This window comes from Cajanus cajan, chromosome 4 (assembly GCF_000230855.2).
Source record: "Cajanus cajan strain Asha chromosome 4, NIPB_CcT2T_4, whole genome shotgun sequence".
In the NCBI taxonomy this organism is placed as follows: domain Eukaryota; kingdom Viridiplantae; phylum Streptophyta; class Magnoliopsida; order Fabales; family Fabaceae; genus Cajanus; species Cajanus cajan.
This window is the reverse complement of record NC_138520.1, coordinates 45,725,047-45,749,206: the sequence shown is the minus strand read 5'-3', so window position 1 is coordinate 45,749,206 and position 24,160 is coordinate 45,725,047. Positions and strand designations below refer to the sequence as shown.

Below are 24,160 nucleotides of genomic sequence, written 5' to 3'. Positions count from 1 at the left end.
GTTAACCTAGTGACTAAGGAAGAGATGTTGAGGCAAATAATGCTCACTCAATATCATATAATCCAAAGTATTTACAAGGTGTGGTGCATTGGGTATTTATAGGAGTGGGAGGCATCTAGGGTTGCATTTGGAGAATGCATGGCCGAAATTAACAAGGCAAATGCACTCCAAATGAAATGCAAATTAACCCTAGATGCAACTTGGTGGCCAAGGATGGAATGTTTAGGTTTAGATTGGCTATATCTAGGTGCATGATAAGACCATGCAACCTTTGCCCTCCACTTGGGCCTAAGTCTTCCTAACACCAAAAATAGGTCCAAGAACACCAAAAAAATTTGTCACCTCCTATTTTAAAACCCTAGCCCAAAATAAAAATCCTAATCATCTAGAGCACCTCATAATACAAGGGTAAAATGGAAAATAGAAAAAAAACATAAATCCTATAACTAAGATACCCGAAAATACAAGGGTAAAATTGGAAATACAAGTAAAATAAATTCTATGACTAAAATACCCCAAAGTACAAGGGTAAAATTGGAATAAAGCAATAAAATTCTATACTACTCAAATTAGGCCTAGGAGATGGATCCATACATGGTATCTCTCCATTCTCCTAGCCATGAACCATGTGATGGGTCTCACATGAAGTACCAAGGATGGTCCTCCATCATCCCCTCCTTCTTGAGAAGGATTGACTTCAAATAATCTTTAAGCTCTTCCATTCCATTGATCCTTCAAAAAGATGTGAAACCACAATTAGGGAAGTAAAATACTAAAACTTAGCTATGCAATCCTTAAGTACACAATTTTTTGAATGAAAGTGTTAGGGTCATTGAGGAAGCCAAAAGGCATAACCATATAAGAAAATTTTCAAAAGTTGTGTTGACCCCATGTAATTCATTCATCAAATCGTCTATCTTAGGGATTGGGTGCCTAGATTTTATTGATGGCTTTCTAAATTAGTGCACATCCTCTATTTCCATCTTTCTTTGGCACCAAAAGAATGAGGATGACACAAGGGTTAAGGTTCTCTTGAACCTAGCCTTTTTTCTTCAAAGGAAAAATTCTTTTTCTCTTTTCTTTTGTTTTTATTTTTGTTTTTGTTTTTCTCCTCCTCATCTTTCTTAGCTTTTAATTTAAGTTGGTCCTCATTCACTTGAGAAGGTGATAGAGGACACCACACAAATTTCTTTCCCAAGTGTTGGAAACTTATTTTATTGGTGAGGCCATCATGGATTGTTTGCTTGTCAAATTGCCATGGCCTCCCAAGTAATACATGACTAACCTCCAATGGCACTATGTCACACAAAACTTCTTCTTTATAATTGCCAATGAAGATTGGTATGCTTGCTTGTTGGTTAACTACAATACCTCTCTGCTCATTGATCCATTGCATTCTATAAGGTTTAGGATGAGGCTTTGTAGTCAAAGCTAACTTATCAACCAATCTAGTACTACAACAATTTGAAGTAGACCCACTATCTACAATGAGAGAACAAGTGTTTTCTAGAATCTTGCATTTTGTTTGAAACAAGTTATCTCTTTGAGATTGGTCAATGCCACTAGGTTGATTGTTAAGAAGTCTTCTAACCAATAGTAAGTCTCCTTCACAAGGTAGAATTTCTTCCTCGGAATCTATGGCTTCTTGATGGAAGTACTTGGAGAAGAAAGTTGATTCTTCAAGTTTTCCATGCAAAGGACCGAATAACTCTTGAGGTTGAACTCCTTGAGGTGGAGGAATCACCTTGGAGGATTCTCCAATGGTGGAGAAGCAATGGAATAGGTTCGGTTACTTCCTAGCTTGTGAAGGAAGCTTGAGGAACCAAGGTAAAGTTTGAAGAAACTTTAATAGAAACCTTAGAGAGAGAGTTCTCTACGGTTTATAAGACTCTTGAATGAGAAAGAAATCCGATTTCTATTTCTCAAAATGTTCAAAAGTGAATACAAGTGAAGAGATTACAAATATATAGGGAGAGGTAGCTTGTAGTGTAAGCTAACCTTAACCACAGTTCACTAGGAACCATGGTAAGGTGTAGCTAACCATCCATGGTTTCTAAAACTTGTAGGAGAAGCTAACCTTGACCATGATTCACTTAAGAACCATGGTAAGGTCAGCCAAACCTACTAAGGTTTAGAAGCTTGGAAGGCAAGCTTCAAAGCTTGTAGGAGAAGCTAGAAATTTCGGCCAAGAACAAAGGAATGGGCTAGGCGGCCAAGGCTCAAAAATGCTCCATGATTTATTTCAAAAATATTTGATTTGGTTTAGTTAGGTTCATCATATGATGATGAGACCTAACTAAATCAAATCTATGAAAAATTAGGAGCAAAATGAGTCTAATATGCAAAATTTTGCGTAGGCCCAGTTCTGGCCCAATTACTAGTCACACCCTCAAGCATTGCTAAATGCCACCCCTTTTTCCCTACTGAAAAAATAAAAAATGAATGTATCAACAAATGAGGTTAAATGGAGTTAAACTCTCCAAGTAACTCACCCTAAAATCAATATACAATCACTAATTAAAAGCAAGTAAAGTGCCTCACAAATACAAAGGCAAAATTAGACCTATACAAAGGAACTATGTACAAAATATATGAAAAAGGTCTTTAAGATCATCCCATTCCTCTTGGTTCTTTTAAGATATAACCTCTTGGATTCCTTGGCCTTGGCCATAGTCTATCATCCCCTCCCTCTTGAAAAGGATTTGACCTCAAATCTCGAGGGTCTTCATGATTATTGGCCATACCTACAAATATATAATAAAATTCATTAGACGTGATATTTTCAACAAATAAATGTGAAAGGTATATCCTAGAAGGAATCCTTTCATGGAACCTAAAGAAATCTATGATACTAGGCCTTCTAATATAATGAATAGGATCCTCTCCTAAACATAGACTAGGTATATTACTAAATCCAAAAAATGTGCTAAAACTAAAACTATAGCACACTGAAGACTTAATCCTAAAAACTAAAACATCTTGCCTAAAGTACCCTATGTGGTAACCTAGGCATTTCCTAGGAAATAAGGAAAATACTGCTAAGAAATTTCCTAAACAATTTTGGATTATATTATTTGTTGGATAGTTATGAAAAGAATTTGTCACAAGGAACCTTGAAGGTTCAGATGTTATATCCAACAAATAATATATTCCATAAATTAGGTGCATTATTGAAACAACTAAGCTAGGAAAAGTCCTAAACAAAGGAAGGCTATCTACCTTGGGCACCACCAAGGAAGTAGCATGAGAAGTGGAACTAAGTGAAGTCCACTTCTCCTTCACCAAATCTTGAAGTTGAGATTCTTTTTCTTTAAAAATAATGGATTTATAAATCTCCTCCTCAAGACTAGTGGCAGAATGAGGGCAAGAGTTAAGATCTTTATGAATAAAGAGCATTTTTTTCATAGGATTTTTAGTACTAAAACAATTGTCTTTAGTCACAAATCCTTTAGAGGATATTTCTTCCTCTTTACTCCTCCCTGCACAAAGTTCTTTCTTTTTTTCTATTTCTTCTTTTCTTTTGATTTTCATTTGTCTTCTTCTTTTGTGTTTTCTCATGTCTTCTTTCAATTTTTCTTCTTCTTGTTTAAGAATTCTCAACTTCTCATCTAGGATAGCAAGTTTGGCCTCTCTTTCAATTTTCTCCTTCTCTTTTTGAAAGGCCTCTTGCTTCTTCCATAGTTTAAGTGATTTTAGCTCTTTTGTTAAGTAAGAAATGCTTTTAAGAGAGTTATCACTTCCACTATAGTTGGATTGTTGAGACATTTTAAACAACAAGATTTTTCTCTTCACACAAAAATAGATTTTAAGAAAATAATATTTTTGAAGTGCTTAGACTTGGCACTCAGAGGTCTAAGAGTACAAATTGAACTATGGAGGGAGGTGAGCTACTAAAGAGCCACTTAATAACCAAGCCTCTTCAAGTAAAAATCTCTAAACCCCCTTGTATGTTTTCCTTGCACAAAAAAATTTTCACAAAGATATTTTTCAAAGAAAAATAACAAGCAAGTGCCTAAAGTGTACAATTAATCAATACTTGAAAACATAAATGGCAAGAAAACATAGATTGCTTGAAAACTTAAATTGTTGAAAACATAAATTTCTTAAAACATAAATTGCATGAAATCTTAAAGACAAGAAAACATAAACTAGGCGTTGAAAGCAATTAAACCTATGTGAGAGTTTAAAAGGCACCAAAGACCTTCAAGGACCCTCTCACAAGTACTACACGGTTTTACTATTAGAACACTTAAGGAGAGATGGAGATATACCAAAGGCACTCCAAGACACTCCTTAATAAAGGCCTTGTACAAAAATTGGAAAATTAAAAGATTACAAGAAAAAATTGAAATGCAAATTTACTTCAAATGAAATGCAAATTCACACTCCAAATGAAATGTAAATTCACACCAAATGAAATGTAAATTCACAATCAAATGAAATTAGTGGCTGCACTTAATTTCAAAGAAAACAAATTAGCCACTAATTAGAGACAAATTTTAGAGACAGATTTTGTAAGGAAAAATAGGTTTAGTAACAAAAATTTCCGTCACTATTGGTCTCTAAAGTTCACAAAAATTTTCAAAATTTTGTTGCTCCTTCTCTTCCTATTCTAGCCACCAAGCATGCAGCCCTCACAAGTGTATCACTCTTCTTTTAGAAGCAACCTTGACTTTGGTTACTTCTAGGTGTTTTCAAGAGGCTTTCCACCAAGAGAGAACAAGCTCCCTAAGCAACCACCAAAGCCTTCAAGTTGACTTCCTTTGACTTGGCCTCCTACACCTTTTAAGAAGCACTCAACCACCTTCAATTGCTGGAATATTAGTGCTAAACCTGAAAAGGCACAATTTATAATGGCTACACCAATTGGTAGAATGAAATGAGACAAACTAGAAGGAGTTCCATAAAAATGACAAGCAAAAATTAAGGCAAATTTAGAAAGCTAGCACACAAAGGATAACCTATGAAAGGCACTAGAATGGATTTCAAAATCAAAGCTAAGATTAGAAAAAAAATTAAGACTCAAAAGATTGTATATGTGGCTGGACAGAAAATTGAAGATAAGGCACACAAAATATTACCAAACCGAGAGCACTATTTTGCTAAAATTTTCACTCCTTAGCTTTTTCTTGTGTTCTTTTGTTTTGTTTTCTTTTGTGATTTCTTTTGTTCTTTTTTTTTTCTTTTTTAACACAGGAGTTTGATGACTTTTAATCAAGTATTAATTTCGGATTTAAGCATAAAAAACTGCTGCAGAAATTTTCACACAAAACAAGAGGTGTTCACATGCAATGTTCAACTAGTGCTTCACAATTTTGTACTATTTTTTTGTCAAATTTTTAAGCACTCTTTCTCTTGTTTTTCTAATGTTTTTAGAACACAAACACCTCTGTTTTGTCTCTGTTTTAAGTGCCTAAAAAGTGTTAAAAGTTTCAGCCACAACACAAGACTCAAAGAAACCTAATAGGAATTAGTGTTTAACAATTTTTCTTGACAAACTTTTAACAAGACATAAAGGAAACCTAACTCTAAGAAATTTGCTAGAACTAATAGCAAATCATGAACTCAATATGTAAAACCAAAGAACATATAGGTAAGGTTCAGATTCAATAAGAAAATACACAAAAAATTTCGGACACAAACAACACACAAAAAATTAGGTCAACAAGCTAGTCTAGGAATTTTCAACATGAAAAGGACTACACATGACTTCTATGACAAAACAATTGATTCAAAAATAAAACTAATGCAATGTGAATGAAGTCCAATCACGGACACATGTTATAGAATGGAGAGACTCAAACAAAAGCAAAACGCACAAGTATAGGAACCTAAAGCACAAAACAATTGATTCACGGATTAATAGGAACAAGCAAAAACATGAATCAATTTCTTCTTATGTGACATATAGGATCTATCAAAAAACTTTTAGAAAATTTAGATCCATGCAGAAAACACATATTTAGACATAGGAGAAGGAAGATACAACACGGATTCATACAAAAAGTTAGAACACAAAACCTCAAGAGCACTAGACTCTAGATACCAAAACTGATGGAAGCACTTGGAGAAGAAAGTTGATTCTTCAAGTTTTCCATGCAAAGGACCGAAGAACTCTTGAGGTAGAACTCCTTGAGGTGGCGGAATCACCTTGGAGGATTCTCCAATGGTGGAGAAGCAATGGAATAGGTTCGGTTACTTCCTAGCTTGTGAAGGAAGCTTGAGGAACCAAGGTAAAGTTTGAAGAAACTTTGATAGAAACCTTAGAGAGAGAGTTCTCTACGGTTTATAAGACTCTTGAATGAGAAAGAAATCTGATTTCTATTTCTCAAAATGTTCAAAAGTGAATACAAGTGAAAGATTACAAATATATAGGGAGAGGTAGCTTGTAGTGTAAGCTAACCTTAACCATGGTTCACTAGGAACCATGGTAAGGTGTAGCTAACCATCCATGGTTTCTAAAACTTGTAGGAGAAGCTAACCTTGATTCACTTAAGAACCATGGTAAGGTCAGCCAAACCTACTAAGGTTTAGAAGCTTGGAAGGCAAGCTTCAAAGCTTATAGGAGAAGCTAGAAATTCCGGCCAAGAACAAAGGAATGGGCTAGGCGGCCAAGGCTCAAAAATGCTCCATGATTTATTTCAAAAATATTTGATTTGGTTTAGTTAAGTTCATCATATGATGATGAGACCTAGCTAAATCAAATCTATGAAAAATTAGGAGCAAAATGAGTCTAATATGCAAAATTTTGCCTAAGCCCAGTTCTGACCCAATTACTAGTCACACCCTCAAGCATTGCTAAATGTCACCCTTTTTGCCTAAGATCATCTCATTCCTCTTGGTTCTTTTAAGATATCACCTCTTGGATTCCTTGGCCTTGGCCATAGTCTATAAAGTTCATCCACTAATTAAATCCTTTTACAATAACTATTTTCAGACGAAAAATACATTTGTTCAACTCACTACTTAGAAAAACAATTTTTATCAATAAGAAATCTCTTCTCCAAGCAAGCGATAAACCATCAGACTGAAAAATATTTTTCTAAGCCAATCGTGCACAATTTTAAGTGTTCAAAGTAATATTCTCATTAGACAAAAAAATAGTCTCTTTACGAAACATTTTTAAAACTCCTTCGTTCACACACATTCAACCCCCCTTCTGTGTGTTTTCCGCTAAGTTCATTAAGCTCACTGTAGTCACACCTTTGAGTTTCCCTAATGTCATTCAGCTTGGCTAGCAATGTTAATTCAAATGCAGATAATGGTTTTGCTTCCTTAGGTTCAACTTCTTGAGTTACTTCTAAGTTTAGGGTTTAGCCTTCCATTCTTTAGCAGTCTTGACTAACTTCATCATCTTGAGAGCACGATCCTTCACATCATGTGCTTCCCTTGTTGTTTCCTTAGCTTCACTTATTAGAGGTACCTTGTAATCAGTAAGAACTTTGTTAATGAACAGAGCATAAGGACATTTGTAGTCCATAAGTATTCTAGTTTTCAGCATTATGTCTTCCAACACATAAATCCAGTTGACTTTAATTTCTTTTTTAAAGGCAACCAAGAGAATCATGTCATCTTCACTAATTTGAGCATGCTTACTCCCCTTAGCAGCCAGAACCCATGAAATACAATAATGTAGTAGCCTATCTTCAGTAAATAGACCACCAGCATTGTATGTTACCTTCTTATTGTTCCTTTTCTTTGCGACCTTGTTTGCTTCCCAAGTAAAGATGTCTCTTAACATGCTTTCAAAAAACACATCCTTGTTAATCTCAAATCCTTTTGCTTTCATATTAGCAAAATTTGGAATAATACCAATATTTTTCAATCTAGCCACCTTGTCATAAACATCCTCAATTAAAGTAATGGTTATACCATTAACTTCATAAACCAACACAATCATCATCCTTATGTAAATTGTTGTAAAATACACGAACTAGGTCTGGATAGTGGAGTCCATTCAGATTGAAAAACTTATCTAAACCTTGAGCAGATAACAAGTTTTGAAAATTAAAACCTTCTTTTCTCATCCAAGAGGGGTAGAATACTTTTGGTGGAACGAGGTCTTTGCACGCAAATGACTCGTCGAAAGTTTCCTCTTGAGTCTTGGTTGAAAACCAGTGGTGTGGAGAGTCTTCCTTAGTTTGAGCTGGAGAAAGTTTTCTTCTCTTCCTTCTTGTAGAGGATTCTCCTTGAGTTGGTTTTGAAAGTTATGGGTAATCTCGATTCACTTTGTGCTTCACTTTTTTGCCTCTTCCAAGATTCTCCAGTGTTGAATTAAGAGCACACAAGAGAGGGGTTTTGATTTTAGAGAGATTGAGGTTAGGGTTTAAGGGTGAGAATGTGAGAGAAATGGTTTGGAAGTGAAAGGTTATGTTTTTAAAAGTTTATTTAAAGTTAAAGGGTTCAAAAATAAGGGGTTTTTTAGTAGTTACATCGCAGTTAGTCGATTATCATCTGTGGTAATCGATTATCTCAATAGAGTAGAAGGGATTTTGGCTTCCTGGGTGTAGGGTAATCGATTACTATATGTGATAATCGATTATCTTAAAGCACATATAACTGAGTAAGCTTTCTATCACCAAGGTAATTGATTATTTAGTGCAGTAATCAATTATCTCGATGAAGCATGACCATTTTCACCTATTTTCTTAATGGTAATCGGTTAGCCCGTGTGGTAATCGATTATTATAGAGAAATAATCATTTTCTAGTGTAATTGTGTGATCCTAAGTATGAACAATCAAATATCATGCATATTTCAATCAAACATATATGGTTTGCATACAAGATTCACATAATTATCAAATACACAAATATATATATATATATATATATATATATATATATAAATTTATATATATATATTGAGATTAGGCAAGATTATACTCACTAATGATACCAAGATTTGTTGTAAGCTTCTAAAACCTTTCCTTTGGTAGTGTCTTTGTGAATATATCAACTAATTGATTCTTTGAATCAATAAACTCAATATTACAATCACCTTTCTCCACATGATCTCTTATAAAATGATGTCGGACTTCAACATGTTTTGTTCTAGAATGCATAATCAGATTTTTTGAGATGTTGATATCACTTGTATTATTGCAATTCAGTGGAATGTGATCCAGCTTCAATCCAAATCTTGAAGTTGATGTTTGATCCATATTGATTGTGCACAACTTCCAGCCACTATGTATTTCGATTCAACTGTAGAAAGTGCTACACAAGCTTCTTTCTTGCTATGCCAAGATACAAGACACTCTCTAATGACATTTACCGCTAGTCAGAGTTAGAAAATCCAATTAAGGAAGGAGATTTACCTTTAGGATACCACAATCCTACATTGAGGGTTCCTTTGAGATACTTCATAACCTTTTTCATAGCTTTCAAGTGTGATTCCTTAGGTGCAGATTGGAATCTAGCACATACACACACGTTGAATATTATTGATGGCATCCTAACTTGCATGAACATAAGATGATGAGCAAGAAAGAGGACGCCTACTCCAAGGATCAAGTTTTTCAAAGGTGGCACAAGGTTTTAGGGTGGATGATGATGGAATGGAAGAAAATGGAGGTTGGGTAGAAGGTATTTGATGAAATGTGTGAGAGGGCACTCTAGGGTTTGGCTCACTTCAAGGTAGATGAAGGCCACTTCTAGGGTTTTGCTCTCAAGGTGGAGATAGGATGGGTGGTGGCCGGATTTAGCCAAGGGTGACTAAGGATGATATAAAGGAAAAAATGCTCTCTTTATATTCAATTTCCAAAGTATTTACAAGGTGTGGTGCCTAGGGTATTTATAGGAGTGGGAGGCATCTAGGGTTGCATTTAGGGTGCCAAATGCACACCAAATGAAACCCAAATTAACCCTAGATGCAACTTGGTGGCCAAGGATGGAATCTTTGGGTTTAGTTAGGCTACATCTAGGTGCATGATAAGACCATGCAACCTTTGCCCTCCACTTGGGCCTAAGCCTTTCTAAGTCCAAAAATAGGTCCAAACACCACCAAAAATGTGTCTAGCTCCCTATATAAATACCTTAGCCCAAAATTAAAAACCTATGATCTAAAACACCCCATAATACAAGGGTAAAATGGGAAATACAAAAGAAAATAAATCCTATGACTAAGATACCCCAAAATACAAGGGTAAAATAGGAAATTAAAGATAAGGGCAAAAATAGGAATAAAAATAAATGCTATAAAAACTTAGGAGCTAAGGCCCAAAAGTAGGCTTACTCCTCTTATGATTTTTCAACACTAACTCATTCCTCTTGCCTCCTTCAATATATCACCTCTTGGTCTTCTTGGCCTTAGTGTTATTCCATCATTCCCTCCCTCTTGAAAAGGATTTGACCTCAAATCAAGAGGTTCTTCATGGTGGGCCTCATGACCAACAAAAACATAAAAATAGGAATTAAAGGTGACAATATATGATAGAAATGGAAAGTGTATCCTAAGAGGAGTTCCACTAAAAATGCTAAAAATATTGTCTAAACTAAAAGGAATAGACTCTCTAATGCAAAAGATAGGATCCTCCCCATGGTGAAGTCTAGATGTATAACCAAAACCTAAAAAGGTAAAAAGACTAAAACTATAGCACACTAATGCATTAGTCCTAAAAACTAAAATATCTTGTTGGAGGTACCCAATGTAGTGACCTAGGTATGTACTAGAAAATAAAGAAAACTTAACTAGACAATTACCTAAACAACTTTGTATTGCATTATTTGTTAGATACATATGAGAAAAAGGTGTTAAGAGGAGTCTATAAAACTCATATAATCTAAGTTTGTCTTATAGGGAAATAACCAAGTTAAGTTCAAATAAGTTTGAACTTCCCTCAAGATCAAAAATAGAAAACAGGACACCATGAGATGTATCCAACAAATCATAAAAATCAAAAGTTGGGTGCTTTATGAGGATAATTAAAGTAGAAAGAGTCTTAAAGAAAGAAGGCTTATCTTCCTTGGTCACCACCAAGGAAGTAGCACAAGAAGTGGGACTAAGTGAAGTCCACTTCTTCTTCACTAAATCTTGAAGTTGAGATTCTTTTTCTTTAAAAAGGATTTGTTTTTGAATCTCCACTTCATGACTAGTGGCAACGTTAGAGAAAGTGTTAAGGTCTTGATTAATGAAGAGAGTCTTTTTTAAATCATTTTCAATGGGAAAGTGACTCTCTTCAAGCATAAGCCCTTTGGAAGAAACATTATCCTCCTTACTCTTCTCTAAGAGTGTTGGTTGTTTTTTTTCATTTTCTAACCACTCTTGAACTTTTTCTATACTTTTCTTTATTTTTTCTTTCTTTTCTATTTTCTTTTCTTTTTCTTTTCTTCTAAGTTCTACCTCTCTTGTTGTATTTTCTTCCTCATGCATACTCCTAGGGACTCTAACTTCTTTGCCTATTTGAGATCTAGTTGGAACAATCCTAGGTTTGGATCCACTAGTTTCTCTCCCATCAACTAATTTTGCAAGTAATTGTTTTATTTCCTCCTTATTCCTATCATTTTCTTTTTCCCTTTTTCTAATTTCTTCCTCTCTTTTTATGTGTTCCTCTTTTTTTTTCTTATGTACTCTTTTAACTCTCTAATCTCATCTCTAACACTAGACCTAGTACTACAAGAGTTATGACCATGTACACTAGAATGATCACTCATCTTTGATCAAAAAGGTTTTCACAAAGTTATTTTCTAAAGGTTGAAAAAAAAAGGTTTTCACAAAGAATGAGTGATAAAAAGGTTTTCACAAAAGGTTTTCAAAGATGTAAGATTGGTATAAAAAAAGCCTAAGTGTACAAATTGAACTATCAATGGGAGGTGGACTACAAGGAATCACTTAAAAACCAAGCCTTATCAAGTAGGAATCACTAAGCCCTTTCACACTTTTCTTACAAAACAATTTTTGTACTAAAGTTAGGTGTGTGTGTGCACGGCCCCCTAGTAGGAAAATTGAATCCTTCTAAAACGAACACAATTGAATTAAAATACCTAAACAATTATACTACCAAAGCACTAAAGCATGCAAAGAAAGTAACAAAAGCATGTGCTAGTCGGATTCCCTAGGGTGGGAGCTTTAAGTGACCTTGGTGGTATTCAAGCCACTCCCACAAGCACTACTCGAATTACCCTAAAAACTACTTGGTTTAAAGAGGCCAATTACAAACCAAAATCAATGAAAACAAAGGCCAAAATTACAAGTGGCCAAAAAATTGCACAAGAGAAAAACAATTTTTAGAAGAAAAATTAAGTCTTCAAGTCTCCAACTTGATTTCCTTCACAATGAACACCCAAGTTAGTCCTCCCCTTGGTGTTTTCTATCTTAGTGGTTTTTTTATCCTCCAAAGAACCTTGAACTTAAATCGGACAGCCCCTCCACTCAATCCACCAAGAAAGTGTGTGGTGTTTAGAAGCTTTCCACACCTAGGTCAAGAAGAAACCAAAACCCAAGAGTACAAGAGGCCAAGAAAGAAAAACTAAAAAGGCACAATTAAAAAGGCTAAACTCAAGTGGAATTGATAAGTTAAACTTAAGAGTAGAAAGAAGACACAAAACTAAAATTAAGGCACATTAAGAAAGGTAAGCACACAAAAGAATAAGTCCTAGAATGGCACTAGAATAGAATTTATCAAATAGGCTTAAAAGAAAGTAATGCACTTAATGTGTTTGATTAAATGTCTCATAAAGTCAATAAGAATTGTCCAAAAGTCCAAGAATAACTCCAAGTGCCAAGGTATGAAAATTTGGTCCAAAACTCCACAAGTCTAGCAAAGGTTCCCTTTTTCTTTTGTCTTTGATTCTTTTGATTTTGTTCCTTTTTATACTTGGCTAAGGTGTGGTTTTATTGTCCCAAAAGTCCAGCCATTCTCCTTTTTTTTTTAATGTTTATACCTTTCCTTTGCTTGGGTTTTACACTTGTGTTTGTTGGTTTGGTTAGCAAATTTTTGGAGTATCCTTTTTAGTGACTTATAATGGCTTAATGAGACAAGTTTTGAGTGTTTTCTTAAGGTTTAATGTGCAATGTCCAGCAGCAAAAATATGCACATAAAAGTTATTTTCATACTCAAAACATCAAACAAAACATAGGCATATCAAGTGCACCAAGGATTACACAAAGTGGCCGAAAATTTTGAAGCAAGTATATGCAAAGAAATTAATCACACATGATATTTTAGGAATGTAGAACATGCTAGAACTAATTAGCATGCATGATTGACTCTCTAAAGCACATCAAGGAGTCACGTCCATTTCATCAAACAAGTGGCATGCATGTCATTTTTTGTTCATTTCAAAGGCTAAGCATAAAAAACTTGGAATTTCTTTCAAGGTAGTTCAAAGAGACAAGCTTATGACAAAACCGGATGGATTAAAAAAATAAAAAGCATTAATATATCATGCAGCCCAAAATTTCCAGCAACTCAAAAATTTAAAGAAAAAGGTAAGAACCTAAATATGAAAGCCTAAAATGCCAAGATGATTCACAAGGAAGATATGATATGAATCAATACAAGAAAGGAGATTTATGGATCATCAAAATATGGCAATTATGATGATTCATTTAAGCACACTTAGAAGACAAACAAGGATGACATGACATGACCAAATATATGTAGAGACAATGAAAGTGTTACCCTTGAAGAACCAAGGCTCTAGATACCATATGATGGCATCCTAACTTGCATGAACATGAGATGATGAGCAAGGAAGAGGACGCCTACTCCAAGGATCAAGTTCTTCAAAGGTGGCACAAGGTTTTAGGGTGGATGATGATGGAATGGAAGAAAATGGAGGTTGGGTAGAAGGTGTTTGATGAAATGTGTGAGAGGGCACTCTAGGGTTTGGCTCACTTCAAGGTAGATGAAGGCCACTTCTAGGGTTTTGCTCTCAAGGTGGAGATAGGATGGGTGGTGGCCGGATTTAGCCAAGGGTGACTAAGGATGATATAAAGGAAAAAATGCTCTCTTTATATTCAATTTCCAAAGTATTTACAAGGTGTGGTGCCTAGGGTATTTATAGGAGTGGGAGGCATCTAGGGTTGCATTTAGGGTGCCAAATGCACACCAAATGAAACCCAAATTAACCCTAGATGCAACTTGGTGGCCAAGGATGGAATCTTTGGGTTTAGTTAGGCTACATCTAGGTGCATGATAAGACCATGCAACCTTTACCCTCCACTTGGGCCTAAGCCTTTCTAAGTCCAAAAATAGGTCCAAACACCACCAAAAATGTGTCTAGCTCCCTAATTAAATACCTTAGCCCAAAATTAAAAACCTATGATCTAAAACACCCCATAATACAAGGGTAAAATGGGAAATACAAAAGAAAATAAATCCTATGACTAAGATACCCCAAAATACAAGGGTAAAATAGGAAATTAAAGATAAGGGCAAAAATAGGAATAAAAATAAATGCTATAAAAACTTAGGAGCTAAGGCCCAAAAGTAGGCTTACTCCTCCTATGGTTTTTCAACACTAACCCATTCCTCTTGCCTCCTTCAATATATCACCTCTTGGTCTTCTTGGCCTTAGTGTTATTCCATCAATTATATCCGGTCTATTTACTATGAGATATAAGAGTGATCCAATGATTCCTCTATGTCTTGCTTCTTATACTTTCTTTCTTACAACATCACTATCTAGATAATAGTTAGTGGACATAGGGATGTTTGAAGTTTTATAATTCTCCATGTCAAACTTCTTTGGTAGTTTTTTTCTATATTTGGTTTGATGTAGAAAAATTCCTTTCTTCATTTGTTTGCCATGTAGTCCTAAGAAGAAATTGAGTTCTCCCATCATTAACATATCAAACTCGCCCTACATACTTGAGACAAATTCCTCACAAAGAGATGTGTTAGTTGATCTATGTCATCTACATAAACCTGGTCTAACAAAATATCTTTTGAGGCTCTCTTTATGAAAAGAGTTTTGTCAACATTGCCTCTATGAAAGCCATGAGACAAGAGAAACTTGCTCAGCCTTTCATACCATTGTCTAGGAGCTTGTTTAAGCCCATACAATGCTTTCTTAAGCTTGTATACATGTTTAGGCAGTTTGCAATCAATAAAACCAGGGGGTTGGGATACCTACACTTCTTCATCTATAAGGCCATTTAAAAAATGAACTTTTGACATCCATTTGATATAATTTGAAATCATAAACACATGCAAATGCAAGCAAAAGCCTTGCAACTTCTATTCTAGCTACCAGTGCATAGGTTTCATCATAATCTATTCCTTCTTGTTGACTATAACCTTTAGCAACTAGTTTAGCTTTATTTTTAATTATTACACCATCCCCATTTAGTTTATTTCTAAACACCCATTTGGTTCCTATGACATTCATATCTTTATTGGAGGGAATTAAGTCCCATACATTGTTTCTCTTAAATTGATTCAATTCATCATGCATAGCCATTAGCCAAAGTTCATCTTTTAAAGCATGTTCAACACATGATGGTTTAACTTGAGAGACAAATGCCATATCATCACAGAAAAGATTAAGAGAATGTCTAGTAGAGAGTCCCTTATCTATATCACCTATGATGTTGTCCAGAAATAGATCTCTTGGTTTCTTCCATTCTTTGGGTAGAAGAGTTCTAGTAGTTGATGTAAGTTGATGTTGTTGCTCTTGTCTTTTCTCTTCTTGCTGTATATTTCTATTACTTGTCGCATCCTCATCATTAAGCAAACTTCCCTTCTTAAAGGGGTTAGTTTCATTAAATTTAACATGAATGGATTCTTCTACAACTAAAGATCTCCTGTTAAAGATCCTATATGCCTTGCTAGTTGTAGAGTATCTAATAAAGACATCTTCATCAGCCTTAGCATCAAACTTTCCAAGAGTTTCTTTGCCATTATTTAGAATAAAACACTTGTAGCCAAATACTTTAAAATGTGAGATGTTAGGTTTTCTATCTTTGTAAAACTCATATGGTATTTTCTTTAAAAGGGGTTTTATCACGATTCTATTTAGAACATAGCATGCAATATTTTACTGCATTGGCCCAAAAATATTTAGGTAAATCATTTTCATTTAACATGGCCCTTGCTAGCTCTACTCGAGATCTATTTTTCCGTTTTCATTTTGTTGTGGAGTTCTAGGAGTAGAAAAATTGTGACTTATCCTATGTTTTTCACAAAATTTTTAAAAATTTTTATTTTGAAATTCACCACCATGATCACTTCTCAAAAACTTGATTTTTAAATCCTTTTCATTTTGAATTTTTTTCGCAATAATTTTGAGGGTTTTGAAAGCATTTTCTTTATCAGATAAAAATGCAACCCATGTAAATCTAGAAAAGTCATCTATTATGACTAAGCCATATGTGTTGCCACCTAAACTTGTAATATCCTAAATTTTAATTCTATATTCTCAACTTTGTTATTATTATACTATTCTTAAAATAGTAGTATAAAATTTTAGTTATTATATTTTAAAAATAAATAGAGAATAAATACAATATTTTATATAATTACAATACATTAAAAAAATTAAACTAAAATAGAATTATATAATAATTATTTTTAGTTATCATATAAATAAATATAGATGTTTTAATTTGATACATTATGGTTTTTATACTTTTAGCAAATTAAAATAGAAATATTTAATAATTAATTATTATAATTCTTTTAGTTATGGTTTTTATACTTTTAGAAATATTTAATAATTCTTTTAGAAGAATATTTTAATTATTAGTATTAAAATTGTAAATGTCTAATGTAAGTCATTATATTAAATTATATATATATATATAGAGATAAATAATAAGAATGATTAATTATTAAAAAAACAATGAAATGATAATTACTACGGATAAAATCTGTACGTACCTTATCCTTCTCAAGATAAGGTTTATCACTTACTAACTAGATACACTAAGGTATAGTTTTCTGGTAACTAAATACACAATAAATAATTAAATTAATGAAAATGTAATCATTACAAATGTTAGTATAAATAGCCATAGGTGAGCGTCACATGAAACTCGAAAAAAATTTGAGAGAAAAGAAAGAGTCTACGTAGAGAAAGAGTAGTACGTGGGAAGAAAGAAAAGAAAAAAAAAAAGGGAAGAAATATACAACTTTGGAATATCTCAAAGTCATATCATTTTCCTTAAGGTAAGGGGGAGGACAACTTTATCTCCTCAAAATTTTATATATTACTATATTTATTTATTTATGTTATTTTTTATGTATATTTATTTAGTGGGGTGTCCCTAATCTCATTTATTTACTTAACCTATGATTATTTTTATCCATAATAATTATTAAGGTGTTCATATTTTATATTGTTTAATTATTTTATAATGATTTTCATTTTTTATTTATATCATTGGTACTCTTAATATATTCTTTTTAAGTAAATATATTTATTGTAAATATATTTTATAATCAACTATAATATAGTTGTGATATCTTGGACTCGTCTTATTGTTATTTCTTCATGTATTTATGAAGATAAATATTGTTCTATGGTCATAGAAGATAAAGTTTGAATTATTTGTAGTTGGCGGTTCGACCTTGAGGATTTAAATAAGTAAGGACTTATGGTGAAATATCCTGTTTGATATTTGGTTGATATTATGATTATGCTCATTTATCCTAACTAGTCACTATTAAAATAATTTAAATTTTATTATAACAATAAAAATTTAATTTTTATGTTTACTATAGAAAATCTTGTTCTTTATTTAATTAATTGTATTCATCTGATAAGTGTTCTCACTCCTTATTTTTTTTGGGTAAAATTAAATATATCATAAAATAGATGGATCTACCGGCCATTCCAGGTCCTTTTAAAGTAGTTATCACTGCCATTTTTCCTGGGGGTAATTGGAGTGTAGACGCTGTCTCCAACTCAGTCACGTTCCAAGGTATAGGACTGTCTTCATTCATTTTCTTTCCCAATCAAGAAAATCCCACTATTATAGATGGACCCATTATAGTGACTTTCTTTTTACTACTAGCAAATCATGCAAATCCTATTGTAAACTTATTTCCACCACCAATGTAAATACTATAGTAGTAGTAGAAAAAGAATAGTATGTAAGGCATGTACTCTTGATAGAAGAAGTAGGAGAAATGAAGATGTGAACTCCTCCAAGCTTCTTCTAGGCACGGATCTTCTTCAAAGGAGATGTAGACCGAATGGATGGAAGCTCAAAATGGATGAGAAATTGCGGATTAGAAGACCTAATCCATAGAAGGAAGTATCCAAGCTCAAGCTACAAGGGATTGCACACTTCAAAGGGAAGGAAACTAGGTTTTCCTAAGGAATTTTGAAGGCACTCTCTAAAGCTCTCTCTCTTGGAATTTCGGTGACTCTTGAATGGCTGAATTCAATTCAGATATCTCATATATTCAAAAGTGATTACAATGTGTAGGAGAAACACTTTAAGTAGGGACGGTTTTGGCACCTAGACTAAACTACACAAGTTGGCGCCTAAAATTTGAATTCAAATTGGAAATTTGAATTCAAATTTTGGTGCACATGGGTGTGGCCGTAAGTTTAGGTATCTAATGTGTATCTAGGTCTGATTTGAGAGTCATTTAGGGTTAATTTGAGTGTCACATGTTCAGCCACCAATTGGTGCAAAACATGTGACTCAAATGTAACTTAAATGGCTTCCAAATTAAACCTAATTTAACCTAGTTAACCTACTTTAGTATTTCTTGTATTTTCCTAATCTAATGACCTAAATACAATGGTCAAACAAATACAATGGAAAGGAAAAATTACAATAATGAAAATGAGCCCAATATTGGGTACCAAAAGCCCAAAGGCCCATGAAGCCCAAAACTAGGCCCAACAAGCCTAAAACCTAAAATGCTACTCTATGTGGTCCAAAATACAAGACCAAAATATATGATACCTATACTAACATGATGTATACAAAACATATGAAAATAGCTATAACAAAATATGGCCCATGAAAAGTTCAACTTGGGCCTTCCTAGGCCCATTGGGCCCGATGGGCCCTGACTGGCCCAAACCTTCATGTCTAGCCAACTCCTCTTGGATCTTTGAGTATGTCACCTCTTGCACTCCAAAGCATGATTCCATCAACTCTAAATAATAGTAGAATAATATATAATATAAATATTGGAAATAATAATGTAAGATATGAGTAGTTTATAATTACGCATATTATTGCAAATATTTTAAGGTCATTATAAGTTAATTATATGTATGTGAGTTTGAAACTTTTCTTTTATTACTTATTTGTGTTCTCAATCTATAAATATATATAAATTATCTGCAAATATATATACGTATAAAATTGGGGTTAATATTTATACTATTAGATGCTACATTTTAATGGTATCAGAGCAACGTTCCATGTGTAACTTGGAGAAATGTGCTAACCATGTTTCTAGTTGATAAACTAATCTATAAAATTTTAGATGGCAGGAAGAAGAAATACCGAGCTGACAGAGGTTGTACAAGCTATTAAGGACATGGTTGCAACCTTATTAAGAAATCAACGACCGGAAAGAATGGGAGAGTCACAGGGACTAGTAGAATTTAGGAGAAATAAACCTTCCCATTTTGACGGAGGATATAATCCTGAAAAAACTGAATTATGGATTAAATAAATAGAAAAGATATTTCGAGCCATGAACTATCCTGATAACCAAAAAGTAAACTATGCAGTGTTTATGTTAGTAGGAGAAGCGGAATATTGGTGGGATGGTACTAGAAGGTTATTAGAAGGAGGAGGAATAATTATTACATGGGAAGTGTTTAGAGCAAAAATTTTTGAAAAATATTTTCCTAATGATGTTAAGAGGGCTAAAGAAATAGAATTTATCCAATTAAAACAGGGTAATATGATAGTAGGAGAGTATGCTTCTAAGTTTGAGGAATTGGGAAAATATTCTGCTTTGTTTTATCACACTGATGAGAGGATGAAGTGTATTAAATTTGAGGATGGACTTAGACCAGAATTAAGAAAGGCAGTAGGGATATTAGAAATCTCTGATTTTCCCACATTAATACACAAGTGTCGATTTCTGGAAGGTTTTGATCATAATAAGGATAATAGACCAAAATCTTTTGGCCCTCATTTTAATAAGAAAAGGAATAATGAAGGAAAACCTTATGATCGATCTCAATGGAAACTCCAATCTTCCCAATTTGCAGGAAATTCAAGTAGACCCATGAATAATCAAGCTAAGTGTCTTAAGTATGGACAGGGTGATTATACTAAAGACTGTCATCTCAAAGGACCTGTTTGTTTCAAGTGTGGAAAACCTAGTCATGTATTTTATGAGTGTGGAAAACCAAAGGCATACGCAAATACTTCTGGAACCAACACGAGACCTCCTACGACTGGGAAAGTTTATACCATGACCGGAACTGAAGCTTCTCAAAATAATGATCTAATACAAGGTAAATGTTTCATTAAAGGTAAAACTTTAAATGTGTATGATTCAGGCGCAACTCATTCTTTTATCTCCAATGATTGCGTTCAACATCTTCAATTACCAGTTTCTTCTTTAGAGAATAATCTAATTGTTTTAACCCCTACAAACAAATCTGTAATTGCTAATAAAGTTTGTTTAGATTGTCTTATTTTTATTGGTGATAGAAAATTTCTTGTAAATTTGATCTACTTACCTTTATCACAATTAGATGTGATTTTAGGTATGGACTGGTTATCTTCCAACCATGTCTTTCTCAATTGTGCCGAAAAGTCTGTAATGTTTTCTGATTCTAAGGACCTATCGATTTCATTATCCAAATCAATAAGCAAGTTTTCATGGGGTAAAGTTCAAGGATATTTAATCTTATCTTCTATGGAAGCTAATGAAGAAGTCGACTTGAAAAACATAGCTGTTGTTCAAAATTTTCCTGAAGTTTTTCCTAATGATATTCCTGGTTTGCCACCTGATAGAGAGGTTGAATTTTCAATTGATTTAATGCCTGGAACAGGACCAATTTCAATGGCACCTTATAGGATATCGCCTTCTGAACTAGCTGAGTTGAAGAAACAATTAGAAGAGTTGCTTGAAAAATAATTCATACGCCCTAGTGTATCACCTTGGGGGGCTCTTGTTTTGTTATTTAAAAAGAAAGATGGAAGTTTTAGGTTGTGTGTAGACTATCGACAATTAAACAAGTTCACCATAAAGAATAAATATCCTCTTCCTAGGATAGATGATTTGATGGATCAATTAAGAGGAGCCACTATGTTTTCTAAAATAGATTTAAGATCAGGATACCATCAAATCAAAGTGAAAGTAGAAGACATACAGAAAACTGCATTTAGAACAAGGTATGGTCATTATGAATATCAAGTGATGCCTTTTGGAGTAACCAATGCACCTGCAGTTTTCATGGATTATATGAATAGGATTTTTCGTCCATAATTAGACCATTTTGTGGTAGTCTTTATAGATGATATGCTCATATATTCTGGAACTCATGAAGAGCATGAAGAAAACCTTCAAACTGTTCTCCAAATCCTGAAAGATAAATAATTGTATGCCAAACTTTCTAAGTGTGAATTTTGGTTAGAGGAGGTTAAGTTTTTAGGATATGTGATTTCCAAAGACGGAGTGTCTATGGATCCGTCTAAAGTAGAAGCAGTTATGCTATGGGAACCTCCAAAGATGGTGACAGAAATCCATAGTGTTTTGGGTTTGGCAGGATATTATAGGAGATTCATTGAGGGATTCTCTAAAATAGCCATGCCTTTAACTCAACTCACTAAGAAAGGGCAACCCTTTGAGTGGACAGAAAAATGTGAGAATCGTTTTCAAGAGCTTAAGAAAGATTAACCACTACACCAGTCTTAGCCTTACCCAATCCTAATGAAAAATTTGTCATATTTTGTGATGCCTCAAAAATGGGATTAGGGTGTGTTCTTATGCAAGATAGAAGGGTAGTAGCATATGCTTCCAGACAACTGAGAGCTCATGAAAAGAATTACCCAACCCATGATCTAGAACTAGCTGTTATTGTTTTTGCACTCAAGATATGGAGACATTACGTGTATGGTGGTAAGTTTGATGTTTTTAGTGATTATAAGAATGTAAAATATTTTTGATAAAAAAGAATTGAATATGAGACAAAGAAGGTGGATGGAATTTTTGAAAGATTATGATTTTGAATTACATTATCATCCAGGAAAAGCCAATGTTGTGGCTGATGCATTGAGTAGAAAATCTTTACATATTTCTTCATTGATGATTCATGAGATGAATTTGATAGAAAAATTTAGAGATATGAGTTTGTCAAATATAGTAAGTCAAGATAGAATACAGTTGCATGTAGTGCAGATTACTAGTGACTTACATGGACAAATCAGTGAGGCTCAGGCAGTAGATAAATTCATTCAGAAGAAAAAGAGATTATTGGGGAAAAAGGGTGGTGAAAAGTTTAATATAGATAAAAAGGGGATTTTGAGATTTAATGATAGAATATGTGTGCCCAATGATTCAGAAATTAAGAAAATAATTTTAGGAGAGACACATAAGAGCAAGTTGAGTATACACCCTGGGGCAACAAAAATGTATCAGGATCTCAAGAGAATATTTTGGTGGCCTAAAATGAAAAAGGAGGTAGCACAATATGTAGCTACATGTTTGATTTGTCAAAAGGCCAAGATAGAACACCAAAAGCCAGCAGGAATGTTACAACCCTTAGATATACCTGAATGGAAATAGGACAATATAGCAATGGATTTTGTAGTTGGTTTACCACAAATAATCCATAAGTTTGATTCCATATGGGTTATTGTGGATAGACTAACAAAATCTGCTCATTTCTTACCCATCAACATTAGGTATTCACTAGAAAAATTGACTGAACTGTATATAAGAGAGATTGTACGGCTGCATGGTGTACCATCTAGCATAATATCTTATAGAGATCCTAGGTTTACTTCTAAATTTTGGGGAAGTTTACATCAAGCATTGGGAACTAAGCTTCGCCTTAGCTCTGCATATCATCCTTAAACAGATGGACAATCAGAAAGGACCATAAAATCCTTAAAAGACTTATTGAGAGCTTGTGTGCTAGAGGATTCTGGTAGTTGGGATCAATATTTGCCTCTAATTGAATTCACTTATAACAACAGTTTCGATTCTAGCATAGGTATGGCACCCTATGAAGCTCTATATGGGAGAAGGTGCAGAACTCCTTTGTATTGGTTTGAGACATGAGAAAATTTAATCTTGGGTCCTGAATTGGTACAACAAACCACGAAAAAAAATCAAAATGATTCAAGAAAAATTGAGAACGACTCAAAGCAGACAAAAAAGTTATGTTGATAAAAAAAGACGACCTCTTGAATTTCAGGAAGGTGATCATGTATTTTTGAAAGTTACACCAATAACTAGAATTGGTAGGGTAATGAAATCAAAGAAACTCACACCTCGATTTATTGGTCCTTATCAAATCCTCAGAAAAATAGGTCCTATTGCTTACCAAATTTCTCTACCTCCTTTTCTTTCTAATCTTCACAATGTTTTTCATGTGTCTTAGTTAAGAAAATATATTTCTAATCCATCTCATGTAATAATGTCTGATATAGTACAGTTAAAGGATAACCGTATATTTGAAACCATACCTGTACAGATCACAGACAGGAGAATCAAGCAATTGAGAGGCAAACAGATTCCATTGGTAAAGGTCATTTGGAATGAAGACATTGGAGACGCTACTTGGGAACTGGAAGAGAAAATTACGAAAAATTATCCATATTTATTTTAAGCAATAAATTTCGAGGACGAAATTTCTGTAAGTAGGGGAGAATTATAATATCCTAAATTTTAATACAATATTCTCAACTTTGTTATTATTATACTATTCTTAAAATAGTACTCTAAAATTTTAGTTATTATATTTTAAAAATAAATAGAGAATAAATACAATATTTTATATAATTACAATACATTAAAAAAGTTAAACTAAAATAGAATTATATATTATTTATTTTTTAGTTATCATATAAATAAATATAGATGTTTTAATTTGATACATTATGATTTTTATACTTTTAACAAATTAAAATAGAAATATTTAATAATTAATTATTATAATTCTTTTAGTTATGATTTTTATACTTTTAGAAATATTTAATAATTCTTTTAGAAGAATATTTTAATTATTAGTATTAAAATTTTAAATGTTTAATGTAAGTCATTATATTAAATTAT

At 33.4% G+C, this 24,160-nt stretch overlaps 1 protein-coding gene across 1 annotated transcript; it reads right to left on the bottom strand.

Annotated features, from left to right (window-relative positions):
* Nucleotides 1–15,086: 15,086 nt before the first annotated feature.
* Nucleotides 15,087–17,812, bottom strand: LOC145957317 (uncharacterized). Its single transcript, XM_083073551.1, has 2 exons — nucleotides 17,773–17,812; nucleotides 15,087–15,838 (listed from the first exon to the last, which is right to left on the bottom strand). Exons 1-2 carry the CDS (start codon nucleotides 17,810–17,812, stop codon nucleotides 15,087–15,089), a joined length of 792 nt encoding a protein of 263 aa, XP_082929677.1.
* Between the last annotated feature and the right edge of the window lie 6,348 nt (nucleotides 17,813–24,160).